This window comes from Anolis sagrei, chromosome 1 (assembly GCF_037176765.1).
Source record: "Anolis sagrei isolate rAnoSag1 chromosome 1, rAnoSag1.mat, whole genome shotgun sequence".
Classification (NCBI taxonomy): domain Eukaryota; kingdom Metazoa; phylum Chordata; class Lepidosauria; order Squamata; family Dactyloidae; genus Anolis; species Anolis sagrei.
In genome coordinates this window covers 258980046-259006210 of record NC_090021.1, presented here as the reverse complement: position 1 = coordinate 259006210, position 26165 = coordinate 258980046, and the positions used below count along the sequence as shown (strand labels likewise).

Below are 26165 nucleotides of genomic sequence, written 5' to 3'. Positions count from 1 at the left end.
ATATTAGAGGAAGGTTGAGGATTATTTCCACAGTAACAATGTAAGGCGGTGTGGCAGAGGATTAAACAAATTGCTAACTGTAAATCAAACAATGCCATTCCTGCTGAGGGGGATGCTTCATTGGCAGAGAAGTTGAATCACTTTTTTGCCTGCTTTGAAATAAGCCCACCAGTGGTAGGTGGAATTCAGTTACTGGGTAGATGCAGCTCCCAACTCATCGTGGAGGAACATGAGGTAAGGCACGTTTTGAGGGCTGCAAATCCTAGGAAGACTGATGACCAAATGGTATTTCTGGCCAGGTGCTTAAAGACTGTGCTGACCAACTGGTTTGTGTTTTTAACTGTGATTTCAACCAAACTTTATCTGAGTGTATTACTCCATCTTGTTTGAAGGCCTCCATCACTGTTCTGGTACCAAACAATTTCCCTACCAGTAATTTTTAGGACTACAGATTTGTGGCACTCACTTCCATTATCATGAAGTCCCTTGAAAAACTGGTCCGTACGCCTATCATTTCTTGCCCTCCATGCACATTGGTCAAACTTCAGTTTAGAAATAGAGCCAGCAGATTGACATAGGATGCCATAGCCATCAAGCTCCACACTGCTCAGACCCACCTGGAAGGATGGGGGAACTATATGAGGATGCTTTTTGCAGACTTTACCAATAACATTACAAAATTTGCCATGATTCAACTGTGATGGGGCTTATCTCTGAAAGGAATGAATATGTCTATTGGGATGTGGTAGATTGGCTGCTCTCGTGGTGTAGCGACAATAATCCAGTTCTTAACATCAATAAGACCGAGGAGCTCATTGTGGACTACAGAAAAAACAGACCAGAAATCCAGTACTTGGTCAAAAATGGGGACCATGTATACCAAGTGGCCAGTTTTAAGTTCCTCGGGGTTACTGTTAAGGAGGAGCTGACCTTGGGCACGCATACGTTAAGAGGGCCCAGCAGAGACTGTACTACCTCAGACTTCTAAGGAACCAACAACTGAATGAAAAACTGCTAGTGACTTTCTACTACTGTGCTATAGTATCCTAACCTACTGCATCTGTGCATGGTTTGGTAACTGAACAGTGGCAGATAGTAAGGTGCCCCAAAGGGTCACAATGTTAGATGACAATAAAGTTATTCTATTCTATTATTCCATTCTATGTACTCTATTGACACTTGGTAACACAGTTGATGGGATGATGGGTTGGAGACAACTGGAGAGAATGTGGATGCAATCTTGCAGTGAGACAAACCACACAGATTTTTTAGTTTTATCTCTACCCATGGTTTCTTTAGCTTCATCTACTCACAACATTAAGAACACTGACAGAATTGTGACCCTTTAGGCCTTGAAAGTGGCTGATCTGTAGGGATGGAGGGATCAGACAAGGGAAGAAAAAAAGATGGGAATTGATGTCTCTCTCCCATCAGCTACTGGGCTAGAAGGGAAGGAAAAAAGAAGAGGGAAGGTGCACACGCACACTGGCTCAATCACTTGCTCACTTGGGTGAAATATAATCCATACATACTTTCACTGAAGAAAAAGACGTGTTGACACAAAACAAACTCCCTGGGATTCATCCTACCATGATATCTCACCATTTAAAACCTTAGTACTCTAAGGTATGCCTCCATTTCAGAAGCCCTGGTAGCCTGTGGTAATATGTACTAAAAGTTTTTTTAAAAAAAATGGCAACACACACCAAGCTTGTCAAACTATGGGTCCTTCCAGAAAGGCCTAAAAGCCAGGATGTCTCAAGTAAAACCAAATTGATCTGGAGAAAACTAGAATTTCCCTGTTTGCTCTGGATTAATGAAACCTTATGCTAAGGTTAAGATCTTTCCAGGTGAGGACCCTGTGGGGATTGACTCTGCCTCAGCATTTGGAATTTGGGTCAATCCCCACAGCAATCCCAGTTCTTTGGGCTCAAGGAGCCCAAAGGAGCAGGATGAGACACACCCTCTCCCCTTCCAGCACTGGGAGGACTGTCTGAAGAGGGCTGCACTGCCAGCAGCCCCTTCAGGTAAGTTGATGGTGGAGGTAGGAATGGGGGAGCTGGGGTTGGGTGGATGCTTCCCGGGGTTGATCCAGGATTTAATATCCCAGTGCCTCCCAGGATTTAGCTATGTCTGGAAGGGCCCTCAGTAACCAGTTACCAATCTGTCTTGCATTCCAATCCCTATTCTGAACCACATGTTAACAACCCCTTGGGATCAGGTGCTCTCTCATGTGTATGCACTAAATGCATATGTGATAGTGGCAAGATGTAGAGAAAACGGTCCTCCAAATATCTCCTATACTGAAATGAGCTAGGGATGAAGTATCATGCCTTGCCCAATGAATTGAACTCGAGGAGTTGAAGTCCATGAGGGAAAATGCTTCAGAACAATATCCTCTATTCATTGTTAAAATAACACAAATTAATTGTATGTGCTTTACATGGGAGCATAAGAGACATATGCACAGCAGCCTTATAACATCTAGATACTAGACCCCTATTGACAGTGTGATCCGTGAACTACCATGAATCAGAAACTGTGCAGAGAGGTTTTCAGAAAACAGAAAATTAGTCATTATATATGAAGGACATTTCACAGTTACTAACTGAAGCATATTTATGCTGCTGAATTTTTTTCACTCCTGAAATACTTAGAAATTTTGTCTTAATTGCTTTAAATTAAAGAATGTTGAAAGAATATAAATAGCAAGATAGTAAGAAACTATGGGAGGGGGAATAATAATTGTGACATTTTAATTTAAAATGCATCCAGCAGAAAATTTGGGGCAGAAGATATAGGTCATAATTTCTTGTAAACATTAAACACAAGCATTTGATTTTCACACTAGTTTTTTAAAGGACCTTAACTGTAATCAGTACAGATATAGATGTGTTAACAGCAATCTCAAATATAAATAGTATCTAATTAGCAAATTGCCAGCAAAAGGGTTGGGAGAATAAGCCACTTATGATAGACTTCATTAACAATGTCTTACAAAAAGCATAGGTGCTTCAGTTTTTTGCAATGAGTGGATTAAACAGATCAGACAGCAGGCTCCTTTTGGTTTTTCTTTGATTTCCCTTTCACAGAGGTAAAGGGGAAAGAACAGCAGTGTAGCAGTTTTATAGTAATCAAGCAGCATGCAGAGTTACTATGGAAAAGACTAGTTAATGTTGGCATCCATTCCCTCAGGCAATATAAATTGTTCATGTAAAATCTGAGATACCAATAAACTTATAAAAGAAAATAAGAGCAGTACCCAAAATCAGGGCAAGAGTTTGAATCATAGGAACATATATTTTACAACTACTCTCAATACTTTATCAAAAGAAATGGCAACATTTCTTAAGGCACTAACTTTGATGTACAGCTAAACTAATCATATATACAAGGAGAGAAAATTTAAATGGAGACTTACCAAGGGGCGCCATATATTCGGAATCCTTTGACTGTTACCTCAGAATCTTGTAAGTAAATACTGTTTGTCAGAAGTGATTGAACATTGTCAAAGTCCTCTGGTTTCAATTTGGAGACAGAAGGAAAGCGGTAGTAATCCTGTTTGACAAGGTCTGCCATGAATTCTTTATCAAATGTCAGTTCATGATTCCCAGCAATCACTATTTTATATTCGTATGGCAAGTTTCCTGAAATAACAACAAAAAGCACTTCATTAACATACCTGCATTCCACATAAAAAGATCCCACATTTAAGGGTCATACTGAACATACTTGCGTTTCTGCATAAAACAAAACCTATTACTCCCTGCTCCATGCAGCAACATATTTCTGCTTAGAAAACACTGTGCCACAGAAAGGTGTATACAAAAACACTTTTAATATGTCTTACGAATGGCTCTTCTGGATTATTAGATGTGGCCGAATATCTTCTGACCACCATGGCAGTTATAATCAAGGGATTAAACTTTAATCATAGAATAGAGATAAGAGAGTGAATATCTTTCATTCCTTTGCGTGTCTATCCACTAGAGACTATGAATATCGAGATGAAAAATGGTAAATTACTCCAAATTTATTAGCATGGTAGTGTTATCTGCTAAGTTCAATGCTGTTATATACCTAGAGAGGATCTAGCTAAATGTCAATAGTCACAAGAGACTTGCAGCCAATATTTTAGGACCATTTCTCTGAAGAATTTTCTCACAATGATGAAGTAAATTTTCCTTTTTCTGCATAATGAGAATAAAGCATGGTGTTCTACTTTTTTAAAAAAATAAACCTAAAATACTTATCAACTTCAACTTCATTCTCTCAGTTTCAAAGGTGTGGCTTTACCATATTATTGTCCATTGAAATTTTCAGCGAAAAAGAAAGTTTGTCTGAAGGAAAAAAAGTATAATGAACCACTTCTCCACTATAAGGACACCTTAATTATTAAAACTTCTGGCAAAGACATTCCTTTTTACAATTTTTGTATGCCCAGTTGACCCTGGCATTCTTTCTTCTTCATCCTCTGACGGTGGAATTTTTTAAAGCAGCACCAGCATAAGAAGGATGGTGAAGAAGGGCTGGAGAAGCAGAAGCATTTGGTGTTGATTTGTAGCAGTTTGCAAGCAGTACACAATGCTTCGTCTAGGAGAAAATGTAATTCCAATTTAGCACTTCTATTGCAGACATGTGTGTCTGTCTACCAAAGAGAAAGTAAATAGCAATTGCCCTGAGAATCTCTTACTTGGCATACATGAACAATAAAACAAAAAAGCTATGAAGTAGTAACAAAAATAATTTAATGGTTGGGAATCACCACAACATGAGGAACTGTATTAAGGGGTCACGGCATTAGGAAGGTTGAGAAACACTGTTTTAAAGCAGCAGCAACAACAACAATGTGGGCTTGAAACAATACTAGACATTGTGCCACATAATGAGATTTGACAGATGTGACAATGTCAAAAAGCCAAGTAGAATGAGGGCATGAACCATTGCCCTTATCCTGAATAAACTGCCCCAGGACTCTATGCAGCCAGTCTGACTCATCCAGTGAAGCCAGTAATTTCTGCTGCAAATAGGTGAAACACAGAGAACTTGCATCCACTCAGTTTTACAGCTCTTAGTAGCCAGATATAATTTCTGGGTTTCTGCAACTTGCCCTTATCTCAGCAGGTAAATAAATATAGATATTGGAGGCCTTTCCTAATATGTCCAACTGCAAATTGGGTATAATAATCACCTCTCTCAAAATGTTATTATAAGATCATGGCCTATTATTGGTCTTCTGCAAACTCAGAAGTGTGCATTTTCTGGGTAAATGAACAAGTAGCTGATTAAGCTCCAGCACTCTAATGACATAGTACATAAACATGTAAATTCAGTTTCAGGGAGAAACACAAGAACTTGCCTCTATATAATTCTTGTCATAGCATATCCTTGGTCTTGCATATCACATAGGCAGATGCATGCATGCGCGTGTGAGTGTGTGTCTGTAGATATATATATACACACACACACACTTACTTTAAAGTTGTACTTTAAAGGATTGGTGAGAAAGCTTCAGTGGAGACACCTTTTCCCTATACTAACTCTTTCCTACGGGTAGATTTCTCTCGCTTCCTGTTGTCTCACCCCCATTCTTAACTATGAGTAATTTATTAGTCAGATGTTTGTAACTCGGGGACTGCCTGTAATTTCTATGGCAGAACAAGGAAAGACACAATGATGTTGCTGATTCTTCTGTTTCTTGGCAGATCCTTTTATTTCACCAAAAACTATTCCACATAAGATTTGAGATACTCTGCAAGTATGAGGTGAGATGTTGCTGGAAGCTACAGGATGTATGGAAATTATTGAAAATTATCTCTGCTTTCCTTTCCTGAAGATAACTCTTGAGATTCTTGAGATACAACTAGTGACAGCAAACTCTGTATTCAATCCATGCAGTGGTCATAGACTGTAATCCCTTTAAATGGCTTAAAGCAGTACAAACTACCTAGAGCAGAACTATCCACCATATGTAGATTGAAATGACTTTAGTTAAACTAAATATTTCACAGGGTTGAATTTGCTATAAATGCTTATGTGATTTCAGAGTTCTGCACATGTCAAGCAGGCTGGATTGACCTAGCACTCAAGTTTCAATTTTTCTTTTCTAATCAATAAACATATTCTTATTACTTATTGTAACTATGGTTTAGCAAAGAGTAAACAAACTAACCTTTTTCTAAACTTGTTGCCATGTACCTTCATGACATATTTGACTTACAATGACTCTTAAGGTGAATTTATCATGGGGTTTCCTTGGAAGGATTTATTCATAGGGGATTGCTATTGCCTTCCTCTGAATCTGAGGTCACCCAATGGATTTTTGATATCAAACACAGCATAGATGTAAAAAGATCATTGAGCCTTACCCATTACTGTGTCTGTAGAACAAGTTACAAAATGCTGAAATGATAAATTGTATTTACCAGGTTTACGGAAAACTGCTTGAAATACTACAATATACCATCTACAACTAGTTCCTTCAAGTACATTGTCCCTCATTTTGTTTGGAAACAATGACAGCACTACATATGGATACATACAAAAAAATGACTAAATAAAAAGTAAAGCACTACTGAATACAATACTAATGTAGACATTCCTCACTATCAACTTAGAATAGTTAAGTGCCTCATTACTAAAAAAAAATTCACGAACTCATGGGAAGCAGTAAATACTTACAATGACACACAATGATAACAATGTATTCACAAAAGTACTTAGCGTACAGTGGGTGAGTCTTTATCACATGCAGGAACAGGGACTTTCTGGAGGCATTATCTTGTGCTATCATCAATCGTGCAAATATGACATTTTATCATCTGCACACTTTACTTTTATTTTTCATCCCTTTTTTACTTGGGATGAGCACTAAACCTTGAACCATTTCATCCCCTTCTCACAATATTTACTTAATGATATTTTGACTAATGAGCCCATAGCCTTTTCATAGTTAGCAAATTATGATTTGAATGTTATGGGAACATAGTAGGCAAGTGATGAGGGTCACTTCCCAATATTATGAAGAATATGGCCTCCAACAGTTATGGGATTCTTACACATTATCTTAACATTCCCAGACAGATAGTAGGGCACATCTGGTGCTTTCCTTCCTAGGAATATTAAGATTTACATCAGTTGTTTCCTTCCACAGAATTACTGAGAGCTAGTTCAAGTTTCAGCAAAGTGGACAAATGGCTAGAAGAAGATAAAAACAGACCAGTCTCAGGGTTGTTGTAGGTTTTTTCGGGCTATATGACCATGTTCTAGAGGCATTCTCTCCTGGTGTTTCGCTTGAATCTATGGCAAGCATCCTCAGAGGTTGTGAGATCAGATCTCACAACCTCTGAGGATGCTTGCCATAGATGCAGGTGAAATGTCAGGAGAGAATGCCTCTAGAATATGGCCATATACCCCGAAAAAACCTACAATATCCCAGTGATTCCGGCCATGAAAGCCTTCGACTATACATAGACCAGTCTCAAATCAATTGCTTGGAAACTCAAATTATTGTCAAGACTGGGGACCTCAGAACCTTCTTGATTGTTTTAATAAATATTTTTAATGCAACCCAAACAGGGGTGTTTGTTAGGCTGCATACTGGCAGGAACTCTCTCTTTTTTTACTACTACTACTACTACTACTACTACTACTACTGCAAGATTAACCATTACTAAAATAACAACAAGATCATCCATATTATTACACTGATTACAGAAGAATATATCATACAATGTTTTCTGTGCCCACAGAAAGTACTATTACCTCACTGCTGCAAATTCAGAATTGAGAAAATGTGGGCCAGTGATGGATTAAATTGCATAAACCCATACAGCAACTAAAAAGTAATCAAAGAAAATTCCCTGCCCCAAAACATGTTTTGGTGTGCACACAAAATCCCAAGACTGCAAACTCTTCCTGTATTCTATATCCCAACAAGAGTTCTATCCATACAGCAGCAGTATGAGGAATTGATGTTTCTTCTCTTTAATCCAGATCTTATGCCTTATTTGTGTCTCTTCTCAACATCCTCAAGTCCTAATAGATCTTTTGATGAACCCATTTCATGATTCTGGCATGTTCCAAGAGCCATCTTTCACAACAGTTTACCAGTACAAAAACACATGCGTGCACACACACAGATACTCATATTGTCTAAACTAGGAAAAACTGAGCAACACACCTGTGAAGTGATACACTTCATCTCCTTCCCAGCCAAACACCTGGTATTCCACAAACTAATGAGCAAATCTTTCTGAGGAGCAATCTCATCACTGCTACTATTTATACTACTCACAAAAATACATTACAAAAGCTATATCTGATTTAGACAGAGGCTAGAAGGACATTCAGGCAGCATAGGGAAAATCAATCAAGGCAAGCAGAAGAGCAAACAGCGGAACTGTTTTTGGTTTTATGCAAGAAAAACATCAGGCTACAGCACAGGGAAAAGCAAAGGCCAAGACCTAGGGAGTCCTGTGATAAATCTAAGGCTCACATATAAAAGCCCTCCTTTGTTGAAAATGTTGTTAGACACAACAAAACACAAATGTTACGTAAGAGCAAGCTCTGCCTCTGACCTTTCACTCTGTAACCGTCAGGCTTCATTAATTTTCACAAGGCCTGACAGCTCTAGCGTTAATACTCACGCTTGCTGATCGAGCCACACAGCAGGTTCAGACTGCTACCTTCTCCTCTGAAACTCATGCATTAGGCTTCCTTCCATGCTGGCAATGGAAAACCAAGTCTAAGAAACATTAAACACAAAAAACTACGTTACAATAATGCCAAGGTTGAGCCATAAACCCATGAAAGCGGGGGAACTAATAGAGCCCCACCTAAGCCTGAAGTCCTCAGTGGGTGAAAGCACACATAGATCTCAGAGATTCTACAACGTGAGATGTTACTTAATCGGTGTGGTCCATAGGCAGCAAAATGGAAGGCATTGCCAAAGTATTGGCCTACAAAAGTATACATGCCTGTTCAATGGCAGATTCATTCTAAATCTGAATAATTTATTATCACCAGTTGGAACAGGAGACTTGTAAATAACCCCTATGCATTTAAGCATGGAGCTAATTTGAAGTTCTAGCAATAAATAGTGAAGAAATTACTTGAATCTATAAATGTATGTCTCAACCATAACATTATTCTAATGTAACTGTTTGTGATTAATACTCTTTGTCAAAGGACAACAACAAACAAAGCACAGTGCATTAACAAGAAACTACTTTGTTCCAAAATCCTTGTCATGTTTTCTATATATACTATGGATGCTCTGATACTGTAAGTCATCATTTACTAATATAAACCCTGGAGATTAAATCAATATGCATTTGTCAACTACACCGATGCCACAGTACTTCCTCCTCTTAAAATTATGTCACTTTGTTCACATCCACACACTTCTTACTTTGTTCAATTGGGCTTACATACAGCAGTGGACAACCCTAGATCACTAACTATCACTAAGTAATGGTAAAGGTTTCCCCTTGACATTAAGTCTAGTCGCGTTCAACTTTGGGAGGTGGTGCTCATCTCCATTTCTAAGCTGAAGAGCCGGCGTTATCCATAAACACCTCCAAGGTCATGTGGCCAGCATGACTGCATGGAGTGCCATTACCTTCCTGCAAAAGCGATACCTATTGATCTACTCACATTTGCATGTTTTCAAACTGCTAGGTTGGCAGAAGCTGGGTCTAACAATGGAAGTTCACCCTGCTCCCTGGATTCGAACCACCAACTTTTTGATCAGCAAGTTCAACAGCTCAGTGGTTTAACCCACTGCACCACCAGGGGTCCCTAGATCACCAGTTAATAGACATAAAAAGTGGTAGTTCAGCCATAATTTAGGATTAGGCAGTCAGTCATCCCTTTTAAAAAGAGAGAGAGAGAATGAAAATGATTAATTTTCTTAAATCAGTAATTTCTCTTTTTTAACATCTTTATTAGAAAACTGGTTCTGTTTAGGCCAATACTAGTGCTGACTAGTGTAGACCTAATGGTTAAATGGGATGTTGATTCACCATTGAGTCAAGAGGCCTACTACAATTAGGAGTACCATCTTAAACCTTTGCATCGAATTCAATACTAATGAGATAAACATTAATGTGATAAAATGACAATGTAGACATTTCTTTGAAAATAAGGATACGGCATCCAGAACTGTGGCATTTGTATTTGTAAAATATTTACTGCCACATGAAAAAGACATGGAAGGATACTCATAGGTTAGTCTACATGATGGACTAAATTCTGGTTAATCCAGTACAGAAATTTCTGTCACATGAGTAAACCATGTGTCTAACTCCTAACTTTTACAAATGCTGCAGGCATAAAAGATAAACCCATAACAATAAGGATGGTAACCAAAATGAAGGTACATAATTCTGGCATCAATACACTGTGGTGTATTACACATTTCAACTGTAACTTCCATATGTTTGAATGCTTATGATGTTGATAAACTAAATTCTGCTATGATTGAAAAAATCAATTTGGAACTATATTGAAAAATGCCAATGGTCTGGAGGCCAATGATACAAACCATGGAAACCAAAACATGTCTTAGTTCTGCTTTGATTTTGCACATAACTCCTGTTTCTATAATCCATAAAAATAAATACAATAGAAGAACTATGAAATTAAGGTTTATTATACCATGTGATCATGTGGAAAATAGTCCAAATTATCAGATGTAGAAAGTGTTATCTTCAATAGGAAAATATATGTGCACACATTTAACACAGAAGTGAGAAGTACATTTCAGAGCTCAAAGTGCTACCACTAGTGTCAGTTGTGTTTCAAATGCACAGATGTCCCTTGCTTTTTTGACAGTCCACTTTGCAAATATCTGCTCTTCCATCAGTAACCACAATTATGACTCTTCTCGGCTCCATCGATCCCATTTCTCTCAAAACCTCAACCAACCAGAAATGTCCTCATGGAAAAAGTGTGAATCATTGTGAGCTTCATGCAGGTGTGCTTCATTCAGAAGCTTTCCTCCTCCCCCCTTATCCTGCCCACACCCATCCATTCCTTGCTCTACCTTTTCCCATGCTTCGTAACCAGGCATGCTGGTTTCTTGTGCTCATTAATATAACTGCTTCAGAGAGCGAGCTTGAGAGAGAAGTGAAGGAAGAAGTTGTTGTAGAAGTTCTTGTTAATGAGGTGTTCTCATTAATCCTCAGTGTATACACATGAACTCTCAGTCTACGAGGTATTTTCATAATTTTTCACTAGAGTATAGGTATGTGCCAAAGTATCAGTCATCAGCAATAGTTTTTGGAATCTCAAGTATTCTTCCACAGGTTTCTGGATTTTACTGTTCTTCGTGTTTGAAGAATTGCTCTCAACTGTTGTAAGCAGGAGCCCCTGGTGACACAGTGGGTTAAACCCATGTGCTGGCAGGACTGAAGACCGACAGGTTGCAGGTTCGAATCCAGGGACAGCACAGATGAGCTCCCTCTATCAGCTCCAGTTCACCCATGCGGGGACATGAGGAGCCTCTCATAAGGATGGTAACACATCAAAACATCCGAGCTTCCCCTGGGCAACATCCTTGCAGAAAACCAATTCTCTCACACCAGAAGTGACTTGCAGTATCTCAAGTCACTCCTGACACAACCCAAAAATCTGTTTGTAGGCAATAGAACAGGTGATGGCTTGTATTATATACTGAATTACATGGAGAATGAAGCCTGATGATTGAACTAAAAAAAAAAAGTCAGGTCCTGTAATACTTCTAATCTGATGGCCAAAGATATGTATGATATATGTGATGCTTTTCATTAGCAACCTCCACTGTGTCTCATTCTTCTGGAGGAGCAATTATTGGGTTGTGGGATTTTAACTTTTCCTCCTATCTGCAGCAATCCGTATAATGATTAGAGAATGTAGTTACTGCTATTTGCCATTTTTGAAACATACACCTGCCTTTAAACTGGTCTAGGGCATTCATCTGACCCCAGACTGTAAGAAAGAGAGACACGACCTCTAAATTTAAACCAATGAACACTTACTTTCGAGTGTCAAAACTAAAAAAAATAAATATGAATCCTTCTATATGTTCCCAAAACTTCCAGGTCTAAAGATTTTCCATTTATTTTTCAGAAGGGCCACAGGAAAAAAATGTGTACCTAGTTAACTGACAAAAAAGTAAAAAAGAAATACATGTATACATCACAGCACATTATATAAACCAGGAAAGAAATGCAATCTTGTGGCTTTTTCTTATTATTACTGATCTGTGTTTTTCTATGAGTATTAAATGTATGATATCAATACTTTAGAAAATGCAAAAATATTACAACTCAGAAATTATATTCCCAAGGTTCCTCATATGATTTTAAATTATCTTACTGCTGAATTAAGGGTACAAATGGTTACAATGGAAATAATCTTACTGTTCTCACTGCTAAGGCGCGGTGGGGGGGGGGGGCGCTAAACAGGAATGAGTGCCTTGGAATTGGTTAAAGTGAAATTGAAACAGAACTCTTTTGGTTAATATTACATTAGTCTAAAATATAGACATGAATCTTCATACTATCTAATTCTAATAAGAAAAGGGCTATCTCAATTTCAAAACTTCCAAAGTCTTTTTGAGAAATGCATCATAGATCAATTTACATGGTACTCTGGCAGCTAAGCAAAACCAAATCACAGGCTTCAATTGGCTTAACTTATATTGGAAAGTGAGAGGGTAAATGACTGGAAATGCAATTACTGCAAACAAACTCCATTTTCTTCACTCAAGAGGGAATTTCGGAGGACATTTTATTGCCATCAAATAGTATTTCTAAAGGCATCAATACACAAAACTCTTTATTTATAGAATCTTATTCACTGCCTAATCTAATCTCCAGATTTTGAACAAATTTCTCAAAAGTGGAAATTATCTTAAAGGAAGACTTAAGAATCAATTTTAATGATTTACTCTTTGAAGAATGTCTGACCCAATGTAAAGAACGTTATGCATACAGTCCTCAATATATTTCTACCATTATCTGCCTTCCCCCCTGCAATTTACAATTGTAATTAAGGGATTTGTTTTCCTTATTAAAAAGGAAAACAGAAAACTGTACAAGAAGAAAGAAGTTCATCTTTGTGAAGCAATTGTTCCGTCTGCAATTAAGATAATTATCAACTTTCATATTAATCATTGAGGATGAGCCTGCCATTTACATTTGAAAAATACCTTTATATATTAAGTTATATATTAAGATTTTAAAACTGCATTGCTGAGAAAAAAATGAAAGAAATCTGACTTCACATTGTTGCTGAGGCAAAATTTGCTTTGAAAACAGTAAGAATTTTGTACTGCTTCAATTGAAAAGCAGATAGAATGATGCTTCCAACGTTAAGCACTTCTGTGTCTTAATGCTTTCCATGAAAGATATCAAAAATGAGCACAACTCTCTCACTGAAAACAACGGGACTTTAAATTGATCAACATGAGTTGGATCACAGCCAAAGTCAATTTAAGCAAAGTCCTTTTTAAAATAAAACACCCATAACACATATACAAGAATTTATTGAGCTATCTCAAGACATTTCATGCTAGATACTTCCAAAAAAGTTAAAATTTAAATAAATGTGTAGACACTACCAAATAAATCACCTAATATTTTTGTTTATTTCATTCAGTTTTGACTATTATAAAACAAGAAAAATGCACTATGCTAATACAGGGATAAAATACCTACATAAATACTATTAAAAGAAAAAAATGTAAAAATCTTGAAATCATTTATACAGGTAATTTATATCTCATTGACGGTAATGGTTTAAAAATGTAGATGAGTGCTTAATTTTATGAAAATTACTGATGTTACATAAATACTTCAATCAAATATTAAATAGTGCCAAACTGTGTCATATTTTATCCCAAAATTGTGTGAAATATCTGCAAAAATGTTATCTACTGAGACATACTGATGGGTGCATAGACAAGCAAATAAATCCTTTATCTGCAATTGAAAAATGAAGGATTTATTTCCTATTAGAATGTAATAGCAAATAATCCTGTAACATTGTAAAAATCAGCAATGTAATAACAACAACAACAACAACAACAACAACAACAACAACTTTATTTTTGTACCCTGCCTCCATCTCCCTGAAGGGACTCTGTGCGACTTACAAAAGGACAAGTCCAGAGAGCACAGAGTTAAAAAAGTAATGCAATCAAATCAAATCAAAACAACTAGAAACATATCACAATAAAACATAACATCATAAAAATGGTACCATGCAGAGCAATAAAAGTACTGAGTTCAGAGGGCTCTGAGTTTGTGCAAAATTCTGAGATAGAGCCAAGGGAAAGTGCAAAATTCAGTAGGCAGGGATGGGAGAGTAATGTCCTTGGACATTAAAATATCAGGATTGTAGAGTGGAGGGCTATGCTAAAGAGCTGGAACTTGGGTATTATTGGGCCAATTCTTTGGAACTGTCTAGTCAATGCCTATACTATGTCCTGTTTTGTGGATCAAAATCCATTTCCTAAAATTGATTCAGGACTGATTTGTATTCATTTAATTTATTAAGTATTTATTAGTAGTAGTAGTATCACACTTTTTCGGACAGGGGCGGACGGGGGGGAACAGTCAGGCAGAGTTAGATTTTTCACGCCATCTGACTAACTTCGATGTCAAACATATCATAAGCAAACCACAGTTAAACTTGGAGGAGAAAGACATGAAAATTTGGAGGAAAAACATCAACAATTTAAGATAGGTAGATTGTAACCCCATACTACCAGCAGAAAATAGCAAAGACTTGGAATGTTTCCTAGCAAAAGTCAAGGAAGAAAGTGCAAAAGACAACAAAAATAATGAACACAAACGTTATGCATAACTTTGATGAGAGTGATGAAGACTTCGAGATACAGTGATACCTTGAGTTAAGAGTTTAATTTATTCTGTGACCAAGCTCTTAACTGAAATTGGACTTATCTCAAAGCAAATTTTCCCATTGAATGCATTGAAATGCTACTAATCTTTTCTTGCCCCTTAACCCCCTCCCCATTTATGTATTTTAAAATAAGAAAATGAGCTTTATAAATAATGAATAATGTATAAATGCACACTTACATAGAACAATAATAAGAAAAATATCAAGTTTAAAATGATAGAAATACGAAGCTGTGGCAAGGAAGAATATTTGCGACAACAAAATGTGTGTTGGCCAGTGCAACAGCAAGGCTAAACCTGCACATTCACATGGAATAATAAAAAAGATTAACTTTAAAATGACAGATGCGCAAAGCACAAAGTGAAGAGGCAGAAGCATCATTTTCTTCATACTGTACTCATTCCAGCCTCCCTCCCTCTCTTGCTCTCTCACTCTTCATGAAGCCAAAGATATCAAGAATAAAAACCACACAAAATCAACTAACCCAAAGTTCCTCAAAGCAGTCAAGAGCAAAGCAGACAGCAATCTCCCAAAGCAGACAAAGCAGTATAAAAAAGGAATATCACAGTACACATGGATAGACTCAACCAAGGAAGCCATGGCCTTGAATTTGCAAGGTCATACATAACAGAGCTGTAAATCACAAGGTCTCTTGAAGACCTCTCTTGCAAAAGTAGACAGCAATTAATAATAACAATGTAATATAAAAACATGTACTCTTAAAAGATATAAAAGGGCACTTCAGAACAGATTAGGTGTTTATCAAGATGTGATAATGGGCTCTCCATCACCTGGGTAACATAGCTTAAATGCACAGGCTCTCCTCCAGGTAAACAAAGGGTTAATTATGTGAATATTTTAAACTACATTTATTGGGGATAAGCATCAGAATTGCCCAGTGGATATGCCCAGTTTTGGGGAAAGTGTGGAAGCTTCAAGATTGTTATATTGGTTTTATTGTTATGTCTATGATCCGGCATTGAATTCTTCCCAATGTTTGTAAGCCACCTTGAGCCCCCTGCAGGGTGAGAAAGGAGAGGTATAAATGAAGTACATAAATAAATAAACAAATAAATATACTTCTAAGTGAAAAATCATGGCTCTATGAGGCACGGAGAGAAACAGGTTGAGAGACTTTGGGTCTGATAGAAACATGGAGGGTGCTGCTTGCTTCACCATCCCTAGGGAATCTTTGTCACTGACTGGAAAAAGAGCCCAGACTCCTAGTTTTCAATGAATATCGGAGATCCAGAACACTCTGTCTCATGAACAGAATAGGAAAGCCAGTGGTGTTTGGGCTTATGTTTATGAATATGATTAAGGCTGTTTAGGCAAGCTTGTAACTACTGTCAAATAATGCTTGACGAAAGGTGCTTTTGTGTAAAAGATATAATGTGCTATGTAAGATTACCTTTTTAAAAGATTTTCTTTAAAGATCTCTCATTTTTCTATGCTCTCTTCAGGTGTCTTTAGTTGGTGTATGCTTCCATATGTGTATTCTCAGATACAAGGGAAGGGAAAGTGTACAGAGTCAGAAGTGGAAAAGGTGCAAGTCAACCCCTTCAGTAACTCCCATTAAATTGCTAAATCATGTGGAATGAAACAGTCATGGTTGCAACTAGACAGATTTCAGGTGTTCCTTCTTCTACTCAAGAGCAAGAGACTGGGCTACAGACCATTACAGGTAGGTTGCAAAGAAGGAGATGGGAAGAAAATATAACACTAGATTTTGCACACTGACTATGTATGAAATTCTAAAACCCACTGTTGCTCTATTTCTATGCACACAACTTGGTAGTACAACAGTTTGAAAATCTTGGAAGTATAACTCAGAGAGTCAATAGTGCTATTATTCATACACGCACACACAATGCCTTGCCATACAGACAGGGCAAAAATAACCCACAATCCAAATAAAACATACTGTAATAGGTCAATCTGTTACTAATTTTGTTACCAGTTCCATATCACCAGTGTTTTAAATTGCTCATAATATCAGAAGTGGTACAACACCAATGATAGATCTAATAGATGGAGTTCGAGCATACCTAACTGACTTCCTGTAAAGCATATGATGGAAAAACAGCACTAGAGCTAGAAATGTTTTATTACACTTGTGTAAGCCTAAATATGTCAAATGTATAAATATTCTAAGTTTTTAATGTATAAATGTACTAAATTTGATGAAATCAAAGAGTCATATATTAAACTACTGGCCTTACCCACATCTTCACCAGCAATAATTAAAATAATATTTTTACTATATTCTATGATGATAAATGTCATCCTACAGCTGACGTTCAATCATGTTTTTTCCCCACCAGATCTAGTTTTGTGCCTTTAATAGCAGAGAGGTGGAAAAAACCAAGTAACTGAGATTGTCTCCGATATTTTGTCTCCATAAAAGGACCTGACAATTTCCTGCATGTTAGGTTGTTTTTGAAGACGCAAATGTTATTTTGGCACATTGTATAAACCAGAAGACCGCAGTACAAAGAGCTTCTGTGCACTTAAATTTCTTGCAAAATAAATACTTGCACAACTGTAAGACAGATGGGCAACATTTTTAACAAGTAGTCAATCATGCTTCCTTTGATTTCTTTTCCATATAGCCCTTGGTTTCCTATCATTCATCTTTTGCAGCCTTGTGTTCTATTTTTCTGTTAAAACAAACACACTCCTGTTATAAGGTGTTATTTGCAAATTTCAAGCACCCTGACACAGGCAGACAAGCACACTTCAACAGAACTGGTAATTAACAGAGAAAGTTAACATAATTCACACTTCAGTTGCTTAAAAAGGTGTAACAATTTGCTTCTTATTTGTATTTTCTACCAGAAAGGTTTTGCCATCTTCACCTCAAAGGCTACCATCACAACTTTTTACAGCTGGTGTCGCAGAAGCACTTCTTCATTAATGGTACTATGCTTCTAAATAGAGCTGGAATAAAGTGTCTTCCACAAATGATTCTGGACTGAAGATCACTGAAACATCTAGGTAAAGAAGTCATTTATCAAAAACAAAGACACTACAAACAACACATTCCTACTGCTGAGATGTCCAGCATTCCACCTACTTATAAAGAGGGTGGACAATAAATATTTTGTGCCAAGGTAGACTGCTTTCCAAAAGCTTGTAAGAGTGCTTCCCAGGTAAATGTTAATTATGAACGTTTGTGTGTGTGCCTTCAAGTCTCCTATTAAACTATGGCAACTCATGAATTGAATAGGTTTTTTAAAGGCAAGGAATATTCAGAGGTGGTTTTTCCAGTTCTTTCATCTGAAATATAGCTTTGTTGTTGTTGTTCATTCGTTCAGTCATCTCCGACTCTTCGTGACCTCATGGACCAGTCCACGCCAGAGCTCCCTGTTGGCCGTCACCACCCCCAGCTCCTTCAAGGTCAGTCCAGTCACTTCAAGGATGCCATCCATCCATCTTGCCCTTGGTCGGCCCCTCTTCCTTTTGCCTTCCACTTTCCCTAGCATAATTGTCTTCTCTAGGCTTTGCTGTCTCCTCATGACGTGGCCAAAGTACTTCAACTTTGTCTCTAGTATCCTTCCCTCCAATGAGCAGTCGGGCTTTATTTCCTGGAGGATGGACTCGTTGGATCTTCTCGCAGTCCAAGGCACTCTCAGAACTTTCCTCCAACACCACTGCTCAAAAGCATCAATCTTCCTTCGCTCAGCCTTCCCTAAGGTCCAGCTCTCACATCCGTAGGTTACTACAGGGAATACCATGGCTTTGACTAGGCAGATCTTTGTTGCCAGTCTGATGTCTCTTCTCTTTACTATTTTATTGAGACTGGACATTGCTCTCCTCCCAAGAAGTAAGCGTCTTCTGATTTCCTGGCCACAGTCTGCATCTGCAGTAATATTTGCGCCTAGAAATACAAAGTCTGTCACGGCCTCCACGTTTTCTCCCTCTATTTCCCAGTTGTCAATCATTCTTGTTGCCATAATCTTGGTTTTTTTTATGTTTAGCTGCAACCCAGCTTTTGCGCTTTCTTCTTTCACCTTGATTAGAAGGCTCCTCAGCTCCTCCTCGCTTTCGGCCATCAGAGTGGTGTCATCTGCATATCTGAGGTTGTTAATGTTTCTTCCAGCAATTTTTACCCCAGCTTTGCATTCCTCAAGCCCCGCACATCGCATGATGTGTTCTGCATACAAGTTTAAAAGGTTGGGTGAGAGTATGCAGGCTTGCCGTACGCCTTTCCCAATCTTGAACCAGTCTGTTGTTCCGTGGTCAGTTCTTACTGTTGCTACTTGGTCCTTGTACAGATTCCTCAGGAGAGAGACAAGGTGGCTTGGTATGCCCATCCCACCAAGAACTTGCCACAATTTATTATGATCCACACAGTCAAAGGCTTTAGAATAGTCAATGAAGCAGAAATAGATGTTTTTCTGAAACTCCCTGCCTTTCTCCATTATCCAGCGAATATTGGCAATCTGGTCTCTCGTTCCTCTGCCTTTTCTAAACCCAGCTTGAACATCTGGCAACTCTCTCTCCATGTATTGCTGGAGTCTTCCTTGCAGGATCTTGAGCATTACCTTACTGGCATGAGAAATAAGGGCCACTGTACGGAAGTTGGAGCAGTCTTTCGCATTTCCCTTTTTTGGTATGGGGATATAAGTTGATTTTTTCCAGTCTGATGGCCATTCTTGTGTTTTCCATATTTGCTGGCATATGGCATGCATCACCTTGACAGCATCGTCTTTTAAGATTTTAAACAGTTCAGCTGGGATCCCATCGTCTCCAGCTGCCTTGTTGTTAGCAATGCTTCTTAAGGCCCATTCAACCTCACTCCTCAGGATGTCTGGTTCTAATTCATTCACCACACCGTCAAAGCTGTCCTCAATATTATCCTTCCTATACAGATCTTCTGTATAGTCTCGCCACCTTCTCTTGATCTCTTCCGCTTCTGTTAGGTCCCTGCCATCTTTGTTTCTTATCATACCGATTTTTGCCTGAAATTTACCTCCAGTGTTTCTAATTTTCTGGAAGAGGTCTCTTGTCCTTCCTATTCTGTTGTTTTCAGAATAGGTCAACAGAAATATAGCTTACAGCATTATTAATTGGTGGTCTCCTATCCATATATAACCAGAGCAGGCCCTGCTTAGCTTTTGAAAACAAATAGGACCTGTGCCATCATCTAATTATATAGATGTATTGATTTATCAATTATTACAATGGGGAAATTGAACACTCTGACTATAAGTTACTCATAGCGATCAACAATACAAACATGAACATTTTCATTAAAAATGCAAAAAGACACAGAAGCGAACAAGCAAGCAAACAAGCACTACACAGGAAAAAAAGTGAGCAATGACAAAACTATAAACACATAGTAAACAACAGTAAAAGGCTGCCAGAACAAAACAATCTTTACTTCTCACTTAAAGCAAAATAAGGAATCATTTAATTTAACCTCCCTTAAAGGCACTTCCCACAACCAGGATGCCACTACCAAAAAGATTCTGCCTGTAATGCACACCAATCTAGATTTTCCTGATACTGAAATATATGAAAATGCTTTTGTTGAGATTAACTTCACAGTTCAGCAGCAGATCAGTTGCACAACTTCAGCACTTTCCAGTAGCTTCTTCCTGCACAGTTCTTTTCAATCAACTGCTCCCACAACCTGCAGTCACTCTGGAACTCTTTTACAGACACTTGAGCACATGCCCGGCCATTGTCCGTTTTACCATTGTCTTTCCCCCAGTCTAGATGATATTACAGACTCACCACAGCACTCAGCCATATCTTGTCCTAGTAGACAGGTTCTTTAATTACATATAGCCTTCGACAAAACAACATCACAACACAAGGAGAAATATACACTGTACATGGTTTCCTTATATACAATTCATTTACACATAGCAATCTCTGATTGGGTTGTTGTAGGTTTTTTCGGGCTGTATGGCCATGGTCTAGAGGCATTCTCTCCTGACGTTTCACCTGCACTTTTGGCAAGCATCCTCAGAGGTAGTGAGGTCTGTTGGAACTAGGCAAAAGGGTTTATATATCTGTAGAATTGGTTACCAACTAATTGACTCAACTCAAACCCAGTTACCAACTAATTGGTTGGTTACCAACTAATTGACTCAACTCAAACTCAGGATTGCATCATTCACAATCACCTAGAGTAGGCCAGATGATTCCCCATATACAATCAATGTATGACTCAGCATTCCCAATAGAAGCCTATTAGCAGTGCATGACTCAGTTTATTACTCAGTTTATTACTTTACAATACATTGTAAAACCTAACAGTTTTGAATGATAGCTTTAAAAAATCCATTTCAGGAGCGACTTGAGAAACTGCAAGTAATAGTAAATTATGAGTAGGTACATATGAAAGGACTCCAGCAAAGGATCACTGCCTTGTCGGGGCGCTGGAGCTTGAGCACCTCAATGATGTCATGAGCGAAACCGTGAAGGGCCACCCAAGACGGGACGGTCGTGGCAGAGAGGTCAGACCAAGCGTGATCCCTGGGGAAGGCAACGGCAAACCACCCCAGTATCCTTGCCAAGAAAACTAAATGGACCAGTACAACCAGAGATATGTCGGTATGCCATTGGAAGATGGGACTCCCAGGTCGGAAGATGGCCAAAATGCTACTGGGGAGGAGCAGAGGATAAGTTCAACTAGCCCTAGATGTGATGACGCAGCTAGCTCAAAGCCGAAAGGAAGGCTAGCGGCCGACGGTACTGGAGGTGAACGACGAATCCGATGCTCTAAAGATCAACACACCATAGGAACCTGGAATGTAAGATCTATGAGCCAGGGCAAGTTGGATGTTGTTATTGGTGAGATGTCAAGACTAAAGATAGATATTCTGGGGGTCAGCGAACTGAAATGGACTGGAATGGGCCACTTCACATCAGATGACCACCAGATCTACTACTGCGGACAAGAGGAACATCGAAGAAATGGAGTAGCCTTCATAATTAATAAGAAATTCGCTAAAGCGGTGCTTGGATACAACCCAAAAAATGACAGAATGATCTCAATTCGAGTGCAAGGAAAGCCTTTCAACATTACAGTGATCCAAATATACGCCCCAACCACAGCTGCTGAAGAAGCAGAAATAGATCAGTTCTATGAGGATCTGCAGGACCTACTGGATAACACACCAAAAAGAGACATTATTTTCATTACAGGAGACTGGAATGCCAAGGTGGGAAGTCAAATGACAACTGGGATCACAGGCAAGCATGGTCTGGGAGAACAAAATGAAGCGGGACGCAGGCTGATAGAATTTTGCCAGGAAAACTCGCTGTGTATAACAAACACTCTCTTCCAACAACCTAAAAGACGGCTTTATACATGGACCTCACCAGATGGTCAGCACCGAAATCAGATTGACTACATCCTTTGCAGCCAAAGGTGGCGGACATCCATCCAGTCGGTGAAAACAAGACCTGGGGCTGACTGTAGCTCAGATCACGAACTTCTTATTGCCCAATTTAGAATAAAACTAAAGAGATCAGGGAAAATACACAGACCAGTTAGATATGATCTCACTAACATTCCTAGCGAATATACAGTGGAAGTGAAGAACAGATTTGAAGGACTAGATTTAGTAAACAGAGTCCCAGAAGAACTATGGACAGAAGTCCGAGACATTGTTCAGGAGACGGCAACAAAGTACATTCCAAAGAAAAAGAAAACCAAGAAGGCAAAATGGTTGTCTGCTGAGACACTGGAAGTAGCCCAAGAAAGGAGGAAAGCAAAAGGAAACAGGGATAAGGGGAGATATGCCCAGTTAAATGCGCAATTCCAGAGGTTAGCCAGAAGAGATAAGGAACTATTTTTAAATAAGCAATGCATGGAAGTGGAAGAAGACAACAGAATAGGAAGGACAAGAGACCTCTTCCAGAAAATTAGAAACATTGGAGGTAAATTTCAGGCAAAAATTGGTATGATAAGAAACAAAGATGGCAGGGACCTAACAGAAGCTGAAGAGATCAAGAGAAGGTGGCGAGACTATACAGAAGATCTGTATAGAAAGGATAATAATATTGAGGATAGTTTTAACGGTGTGGTGAATGAATTAGAACCAGACATCCTGAGGAGTGAGGTTGAATGGGCCTTAAGAAGCATTGCTAACAACAAGGCAGCAGGAGACGACGGGATCCCAGCTGAACTGTTTAAAATCTTAAAAGATGATGCTGTCAAGGTGATGCATGCCATATGCCAGCAAATATGGAAAACACAGGAATGGCCATCAGACTGGAAAAAATCAACTTATATCCCCATACCAAAAAAGGGAAATGCGAAAGACTGCTCAAACTTCCGTACAGTGGCCCTTATTTCTCATGCCAGTAAGGTAATGCTCAAGATCCTGCAAGGAAGACTCCAGCAATACATGGAGCGAGAGTTGCCAGATGTTCAAGCTGGGTTTAGAAAAGGTAGAGGAACGAGAGACCAGATTGCCAATATCCGCTGGATAATGGAGAAATGCAGGGAGTTTCAGAAAAACATCTACTTCTGCTTCATTGACTATTCTAAAGCCTTTGACTGTGTGGATCATAATAAATTGTGGCAAGTTCTTAGTGGGATGGGCATCCCAAGCCACCTTGTCTCTCTCCTGAGGAATCTGTATAAGGACCAAGTAGCAACAGTCAGAACTGACCACGGAACAACAGACTGGTTCAAGATTGGGAAAGGCGTACGGCAAGGCTGCATCCTCTCACCCAACCTTTTTAACTTGTATGCAGAACACATCATGCGATGTGCGGGGCTGGATGAATGCAAAGCTGGGGTGAAAATTGCTGGAAGAAACATTAACAACCTCAGATATGCAGATGACACCACTCTGATGGCCGAAAGCGAGGAGGAGCTGAGGAGCCTTCTAATCAAGGTGAAAGAAGAAAGCGCAAAAGCCGGGTTGCAGCTAAATGTCAAAAAAACCAAGATTATGGCAACAAGAATGATAGACAACTGGAAAATAGAGGGAGAAACCGTGGAGGCCGTGACAGACTTCGTATTTCTAGGTGCAAAGATTACTGCAGATGCAGACTGTAGCCAGGAAATCAGAAGACGCTTACTTCTTGGGAGGAGAGCAATGTCCAGTCTCGATAAAATAGTAAACAGTAGAGACATCAGACTGGCAACAAAGATCCGCCTAGTCAAAGCCATGGTATTCCCTGTAGTCACCTACGGATGTGAGAGCTGGACCTTAGGGAAGGCTGAGCGAAGGAAGATCGATGCTTTTGAGCTGTGGTGTTGGAGGAAAGTGTTGAGAGTGCCTTGGACTGCGAGAAGATCCAACCAGTCCATCCTCCAGGAAATAAAGCCCGGCTGCTCACTGGAGGGAAAGATACTAGAGACAAAGTTGAAGTACTTTGGCCACATCATGAGGAGACAGGAAAGCCTAGAGAAGACAATTATGCTGGGGAAAGTGGAAGGCAAAAGGAAGAGGGGCCGACCAAGGGCAAGATGGATGGATGGCATCCTTGAAGTGACTGGACTGACCTTGAGGGAGCTGAGGGTGGTAACAGCCGACAGGGAGCTCTGGCGTGGGCTGGTCCATGAGGTCACGAAGAGTCGGAGACGACTAAACGAATGAACAACACATATGAAAGGAATCTGTGTTTAAAATGTTACTGAAGTGTACCTTCAAGTAGTTTCTGACTTATAGGGGCCTTAAAGCAAACCTATCATAGGATTTTCTTGGGAATATTTTTGGGAGGGAGTCTGCCATTACTGTATTCTGAGGGTAAGAGGGCATCACCCAATATATTTCCAAGTACAGATTCAAACCCTGATCTCCAGGGTACCAGTCCAACACCCAAGCCACTACATCATGCTGAGATATACCGCTATGTAATTCTCTTGGATTTTGTAAATCTGAACAACAATTGAATAATAATAATATTATTATAGTAATAAAACTTTATTTATATTCCGACCTATCTCCCCGAAGAGACTCAGAGTGATGAAAAAGAAAGTCAGCAAACATTTAGTGTTGTACAAAAGAAAAGCACATAAACAAATAATCACCCCACCCAAAACCCTCATAGATCCTTATTGAAACCAAAAATTATTTACTTATTTATTACAGTACTTATATTCCGCCCTTCTCATCTCAAAGAGGAACACATACAGAGCAAACATTCAATGCCAATGATACAATGAGAAGACAAAAAAACAGACAGAGATATATATAGACTTTTTCTTGTCATTCGGCATATTTGGAGGCTGTGCTCAGGGGGGTGCTGTCACTTTATTTCTTTGCCGCTTAATGCTGTTCCTATTCATCTACTCCTCACATTGCTGTTTTCAATCCACTATGTGGGTGAGGAGCTGGGCTGAAGGTCAGGAGCTCATCCTGACCTGGCTTTGAACTGTCAATCTTTCGGTTTGCAAGATTTACTGCAGTATTATAAAAAGACTCTTTTTTTTAAAAAAATGTCTTTCCAGTTTCATTATGTCCCAATTATCCACCTTTCTCTAAGTCTCACTTCAACTTCTCCTCCACTTTCCTTTCATCCCCAATTCTCCATTTGCTTTTTGGCCTGTCAAGTATTGCAGCTCAAATACATGGGTTTTTGTGTGTGTGTGTTTGTTGGCCCATCTTGTAGCTGCTGTCTATTATCACTAGCAGTCTTGAGTAATCTTAGGAACCAAAATGAATAGAATTCATTAAATCTTGGAATGTAATTCAATGCCTGTAACTTAAAAAAAATCTTAATCAGAGTATAGTTTTGAAAAAAAAATCAATTACAATGACAATTCTGATGTTAAATTACATCAGAGACACTAAAAATCAAAGACAGGTAGAAATCACTGATGCCGTCTCTAAATAAAACTCGAAAATCAGCTGAACAGAAATTAACAATTTTCAGAATGAAAGCTTTACACATATGTAGCATAAATTTTAACAGCCATCAGGAAACTGAATTCATAATAACATGAAATAAATGAAAGCACTGAAACAACTTCTGAACACAAAAGGTTTAGTCTACAAATGCAATAAAAGTTTCTAATATTCCCATATATAACCCTCCCTGCCAGACCTTTCAAACTGACCATTTGATTGGTAATTTTTACTGGTCTCAATTTTAACACTATGGCTTACATCTCAAGAGCAACACTAGGCTATTGCAACAAGCACAGAGCAGAATCCAGTGTCACCTTTGTATTAACACATTTATTATGACCAAATAGAGTCTACTGCATCAGATGTAAGGATCAGCTTCAGTAGTCAGAAAAGCGCACTGGTGCAGAGATAGGTCCTAAAAGCAGT

General features: G+C 38.8%; 1 protein-coding gene across 3 annotated transcripts in view; it reads right to left on the bottom strand.

Moving 5' to 3' along the window:
• MPPED2 (metallophosphoesterase domain containing 2) overlaps positions 1–26165 on the bottom strand; it is a 166455-nt gene that overhangs the window by 71309 nt on the left and 68981 nt on the right. For all 3 annotated transcript variants that reach the window (XM_060766194.2, XM_060766203.2, XM_060766186.2), the window contains one exon: positions 3422–3647. In XM_060766194.2, the coding sequence (XP_060622177.1) occupies positions 3422–3647 (226 nt within the window). The remainder of the gene's footprint in view (positions 1–3421; positions 3648–26165) is intronic.